At 38.9% G+C, this 6,670-nt stretch overlaps 1 protein-coding gene across 1 annotated transcript; it reads left to right on the forward strand.

Annotated features, from left to right (window-relative positions):
* Positions 1 to 200: 200 nt before the first annotated feature.
* EMP2 (epithelial membrane protein 2) lies at positions 201 to 3,295 on the forward strand. Its single transcript, XM_009952650.2, has 4 exons — positions 201 to 278; positions 1,271 to 1,364; positions 2,376 to 2,522; positions 3,111 to 3,295. The coding sequence occupies exons 1-4, from the start codon at positions 201 to 203 to the stop codon at positions 3,293 to 3,295; spliced, it is 504 nt and encodes a 167-aa protein (XP_009950952.1).
* Positions 3,296 to 6,670: the final 3,375 nt, after the last annotated feature.

Below are 6,670 nucleotides of genomic sequence, written 5' to 3' on the forward strand. Positions count from 1 at the left end.
TGCGGACTCGAACTGCGTATGATGTTCCTGACTCTTAACAGCACCTCGCTCTGAAAGACACTCACACTGACCTTGACTACTCACAGCCACAGTGAAATCGCATAATACCAGGTTGATCCATTGACAGCTTTTAAAGACTGTTCATATATGCTCTTATTTTTAACAGATTTATCTCAGACTAAAGCCTCCACAGGTCAAGGATGTTGATTCTTCTGGCTTTCATTATTGTGTTCCACATAACCTCAGCAGCACTGCTGTTCATCTCAACCATTGACAATGTAAGTGTCATTTCTTCTCTTTTTCTCTCAAACACGCAGGTGTTTCTCTGCCTCATAAAAATGAAGTTATTCTTCTCCAGTTGTCTTCAACTTGCTTATTGAAAGCACGTAACTTTGTTAGGCGCACTGGTCTCCTTACACTTTTTTGTAGCAAAAATCCCACTGATACCACGTTGCTGGTGTACATGGGTAAGACTGTACAAGTACGTACCATGCATTTGTGTGGCATGTTATAAGCCCATGTGACGCAGCTGATCTTCTCCCCTGTGAGGTACTTGGCCAGGGTGTATTTACAGATCCTGCCATGCTTGCAGGGTGGAGCTGGGGGACTTGGTTCAGCTCGTTCAGTCAGTGTAGCACCATTTTGCTTTAAATGTTAAAACCTCGGAATAGAAATAGCACAGGAGGATCTTAATTTGTCGCTAGTCACACCCAGTCAGATGCCATAGTGTACGTACAGCATTTGCCCATTGACAGCACAGCTATGTTAAGTTGAGATTAATTCAGTTCAGTGTCAGGAACCAGAACATTTATAAAGGCCTTCTGCTTCATAGATGTATACCCTGCTATTTCCTGCGAATTAAATTCCTGCTGTGCCTTTAAAGAGTTGTGCATCCTCAACAGGGTCTGGATGAACAAAGCAGATCTTGTCTAGATATCTTAAGCGGTGAGCGATCACTGACTATCCAAAATTTCTGCCTGAACAGTAGAAAATCCCTTGTGCTTTGGGATGTTTAAGATCGCCATCTATTCCCTTTTCTCCTTTACACAGGTCTAAAATGAAAATGACATGTGAATAATGATATACCCTTTATTCCAAAATGCCATTAGATCTCAAATTTAGTTTGAATGGTTAAGTATCAAAAATGAACAGAAGTTTGTTCCAGCTGATGGATCTGATAAGGAGACACTCAAGACAACTAAGGAGTTTTATGTTTGGGTTTCTGTTTTGTTTTTTCCCCCTGTAAAAGCCCTTTACTTGTATTTTGCAGGCCTGGTGGGTAGGAGATAATTTTTCTACAGATGTCTGGAGTATGTGTGCCACAAATACTAGCACCTGTGTGGCTATTACTGATCAATTCAGAGGTAAGTGTCTCTCCATGCCTATGTCTTGGTTCCTTTAGCAGGAGATCTGGTGAAATTGCTATGAAATTTGCAGAGTCAATAATATATTTGTTCAAAAATCTGCATGCTTTAACTAGTCAGGTCTTCTAAAAACTTTAATACTGGCTTTTCATTTTGGAAAAGCAAACGGTTGCAACAGTTTCTGTGAGAGGAAAGCAGAGTGAACTGTCAGGTGCACTTGAAAGCCCAGAGTAAACACAAACAAATAATGAGTGCTAAAGTGCTTAAAAAATTAGATCAGGTAAAAACAGTGAAGTTATCTGAAAGTGGCTGAAATGATAGAAATTGCCTCAGAATTGAACTTCTAACTTTTAAAGAACCTAAAAATACTGGCTGCGTACAGGAAGGGGGGAAAAAGTGGAAGAAAGTCAGAACACAAGCTGGAGTTTTAACAAAGAGGACTTAATGTACATACAGCACAGCCTAATATCCTGCTTTACAAAAAAAAAACCCCTCAAATGTTACATTTACTTTATTTCTACACTTTCAATCTTCGCGCATATTAAAGAGGTAGCTGATTTGAAAAGCCACATACCCATACAGTTGTTTTGCTTTCCAAGCATCAAGTCGGTGCAGGGCATATTGTGCTGCAGTGAGGTGATCCATTATGCACAGGCGTCTCTGAGCTGACACAAGTGTCACGAGCTTGTGTTTGCTGCCTGCGGTACTGCACAGGTCCCCAAACTGGCTACGTTCAGTACGCTGATGGTGGCAAGGGGTGTGGTGTGGGAGAAATACTCTCTTCAGTATTGTTATTCCGTTTTATGAAAAGCTTTTAAAAGTCCTTAAACCACTGGCTGTATTAATACAAGGAAGCCGAGAAGAACCACCCTAGGCAATGCGTGCACAAGGGTTTGCTGTATCATCCGCTGAGCTCCTGCACACAGAGCACAGCTCTGCCCCTCCACCCGTTGCAGCAGTGGGCAAAGAGAGAAACTGTATTTTCAGTCAAGGCTGCTTTTGTTTTTGCAGAATATCAATCAGTTCAAGCTGTTCAAGCCACCATGATCCTATCTACTATTTTCTGTTGTGTGGGATTTCTGGTTTTCATTCTTCAACTCTTCCGTCTAAAGCAAGGAGAAAGATTTGTGTTAACCTCTATTATCCAGCTCCTGTCATGTGAGTGATTTTTCAATGCTTGTGACTTTAATGATGTTTACATGAAAGTAGGAAAGGGAAGGGGAAAAAGGTTTCAAAAAGAATGAGCTGCATGAAAAATTCGTAGTTCTCTTGAGGCCGTAGCTTATCCTTTGTATTTGTTTAAGCAGTGAACTGCTCCATTCTGTGCTATTTAGGCAGTTAAAACATGGATGACATCACTGTTCAGAATAAAGTCATTTAAACTTTGAAGGGAAGGAATCTGAGATTCTGAACTTCTTGAACACATTAAATAACTCCATAATGGTTACAGGCAGGTACTCCCTTAATTTTTTGTTAGTCTTTAAAACTATCCAGATGTTTAGAATCACTTTGTGTTCACTGCAAATGACATAAATAACAACAGTGCTTCAAATTTAATCCATGCCAAAGAAACTGGAAATGTGTCCTCAAATGCTCCCAGTTTAGTCTGAGGATGGAAAATGAGTGTCTGCAAAAAAAAGGACATTGGGGGAAGCAACTGCCAGAAGAGAGCCAATGGTGAATAGTTGTTATGCATATTGATAGTATTTTAAGATGCTAAACTTTACTATTTTGTTCCTCCTCCAGGTCTGTGTGTTATGATTGCAGCTTCCATTTATACAGATAGGCATGAAGAACTCCACCAGAGCCATCAATACAGCACTGAAGTCTCTGAAGGCCAGTACGGCTACTCCTTCGTCTTAGCCTGGATTGCATTTGCCTTTACTCTGATCAGTGGCGTTATGTACCTAGTATTAAGGAAGCGTAAATAAATGTCCGCAGCTAGTTCTTTCTGTCACTACAGTACAAAACCAAGTTCCAGTAACCATTTTGTATATAATCATTTACATGGTTTTGTAGTAAAGGTATTGTTTCTCTAAAAATGTACTGTGTCCTTGATATGAAACAGAATTAAAAAAAATGGCAGGGTTAATGGAATGCCGGCACCTACAGGTCAGGGGGCTGAGCAGGACAGAGCCAAGTTGTTTCTTTTACATACTGCATCATCATAAATGGTTTTCCCTTACTAGACATCAACAGTTTGTTCCTGGCCTCTAGTGGATTACAAATAAAGTCCGTGCAAATGAACGTGTAAGCAATATGCTAACTATATTCCTGGACCAGGTGTATCCCTTTGGAATAACTATAGGGGGAGCAAAACTGAAGTCCAGATCACAGTGAAGAAAGCAAACAATTATAAAAGTCCACAGCTGCACTCGGCGCGTCTGTTCTGGCACAGGACTAGTGTTCAGCTGTTTATAATGTGCAGTAAGTGTCATCGAGCTTTTATTAAAACCACTTGCTTTGCAAAAGTAAACAACTCCTTTTTGTACTCCAGCAAATTATTCTCTTGATTCTCTTTCATATTTAGTTTAAGCATACAGCCCCTTCGCGGGAGAATTTACCAGCAAATTCCCTGCACAGCTTGGGACCAGAATAGTCTGAGCAGTAAGAAATATCCCACTCAAATCCTGCACCCCTTTATTTTTGCATTGTGCATAGTCTTTCTGGAAGGAAGAAAAGGGTAAAAAAAAAAAAAGCATCACCTTGCCTTGCATCACATCTGCAACTTTCTAAGCAAATTAATGATCAAGCAATGCCCAATTTAGGTTTTTACAAACAAACTCCACGTTTGTTACACTGGGTTTTTATTACATAGTGATTTCATGACTAATATATCATTTACAAAAGCATTCCCTGAGTCTGCCCATTAGGAAATTGGCCTTTAAAAAATTCATTCTAAATTCCTTTGTGGATTTTACTTGAACTAAACACTCCTGCTAAATAAGTCAGAATGCAATTACTATGCTTATGAATTCCAGGATTTTTTTTCAAGATAAAATGACTTTGTGATTTTTATTTCTCAGTAACTTTGTGAGCTAGATCTGTACTGTAATACCGGGTGTAACTGCTCAGCAGTGTAATACTGGCTTTGGCTGATGGTGAGTTTGGAGTTGGGAGATCAGTGTGGAGAATTGAATGAAGCACCTTTTTCTGGTTAGTCACAGCTTTGATGCTTAAATATAGATTTGACTTTGTAAAAGCACTAACCATTTACTGATTTCAGTATATTCACTACAGTTGGCCCAATACACAGGCAATAAAAAAATAAATAGGTTTTGAATGAGGTCTTACCCTTAAGGTAGAACACACTCATTACTACAAAGTAGTGTAGCTCTCCTCAAGCCGATAGTTACTGCGTCGTACATCAGCTGATGGTCTGACCCATTCCTTCAGAGAATACATCCTTGGTTTCTCACGAAGTGAAGGCTCAGGTGCATAACTATATAGGAACTGTCTCCAATGGGAGGAATAGGTTGTATAGTTTCATCTCTGTTCCTTGAACATCCTAAAATGCTTTGGCATGTATGACTTGTCTTTCAGGAGCAAAGAAAGCCCCACAAGGCTGCTAAGAAATCAGACAAGTAAGCAGGACAACATATTAAGAGTAATAATAATAATAGTAAAAAACCCCAATCAGTCTGAGCAAAATGCGTTCTCATCAGTCTAGCATGATGCTAGTGTTCTGTCAGTTGTTTTTTTCCTCTTACTGGGGATGCTCTGAATGTCAAGGATTACTACCCTACTTTTTAAAAAAGTGTTCCTACAGTTTTCTGAATACATTTCAGATTCAAAACCTGAATTTTGCTAGCAAGCAGAATATGTCTTAAGCAGATGCAGGTTTGAGGTTGAAAGCAGACAATAAAAAGCTAGGCATTTTGCTAGTTTAATTCAAAGAGGAACTAGTACGGGAAATTCTTCAGCAAATATGATTAAAACTATCTTCTATGTAGAAGACAGTCCTGTAAAATTATAAGTTAAGCTGTTACGCCACTGACTTGAGGAGATACTTCTTCAGTTTCTTTCCTTGATAATGCTTGGGTCATCTATAGAGCAAATATTTCAAATAAAGGTGTACATATACATGAACACACAGCTTAATTCCGCAGTAAAAACTGTCCCTTTAATCAAAACTGAAGAGCTCACACACCACGGTGTACAAACAGCAGCATACGCATGATGCCATATAAAACAACAGATGGGAGCGTTCTGCGTACCAAGAAAACAAATGCCAAACCAGTTTGAACTAAAGTTTTAACAGGACAAACGTATTTTAGGATATTCTTTCTACCTGATAATGCCTTTAAAATATACCATTTTCTATGCTCTATATATTCTGAAACTGTACATGAAAATAAAGTTAAAACAAATTCTTGTACTGTAATAGCAAGCTTGATTTAGCAATCTGACCTTGTCTTTAAGCTTGGGATATATTTACACAATGTTGGATGAGAAACAGTTGAGTATTTCTGTGAACAGGTAAAATTAAATTCTTCCTGCCTGTACTAGAACCACAAGCTGGTTATTTTTGTCCTTTGTTGAAGACCTTCCAAGATAAGCAGAAAAAATATTAGTGTATTGAACATTTCAGTCTATGGTAGCAAAAGAATAGCTCCTAGTAATGCAAGATCCACAGATGCTCTGATAAGTAGGTTACTTGTAAGGTGGGGTTTTTCATCCTTTGCACAGACAGAGCTGTGTATTTAAGATTAGGGTGAGTGCCTTGACCACGTGAAAAAACAATGTTAGAACAGGCTGGTTACCTCTGTATCTATCTGCCCTGGTCCAAGCTGCACGTTTGCACTGAGGTGGTAACACCACAGATGGGTTTGTACAGATTGATCCAAAATACCCCCCCCCCAAATTCCCCAGAAACAATTTCTCAAACCCCATACAACTTCTGCCTGCTAATCATAGTGAACAGAAAAGTCCAAACTATTAAAATATTCACTAGGAGCTGTGAATCTACCTGGACATTTTTTAGCCAGCGAGTAAGCATCTGAAGGGAAGTACAGGAAAGAATCTTGGAAAACAAATCGAGAATATTTATGTCAATATACCTATTCTTTTTTAAAAAAAAATGTGGTTTGTTTTTTTTTTAAATTAAGTATTCCATCCAGGAGAAGAGAAAATGACGTTCTGCACTACTTTGCTAAGAGATATCTTTAAACAAAAAAATGCACTGTAGGTGATAGGAACTGTGCTGCTGAGGCATTAACTATTTTATTACCCCAGCTACATCAACAATTCATTTTACATGGTTCTTAACGGGTTCATAGTAATGGAGGGACCACAGCAGTGTTGTC

The sequence above is a fragment of the Leptosomus discolor genome, chromosome 14, assembly GCF_034619465.1.
Source record: "Leptosomus discolor isolate bLepDis1 chromosome 14, bLepDis1.hap2, whole genome shotgun sequence".
NCBI lineage: Eukaryota > Metazoa > Chordata > Aves > Leptosomiformes > Leptosomidae > Leptosomus > Leptosomus discolor.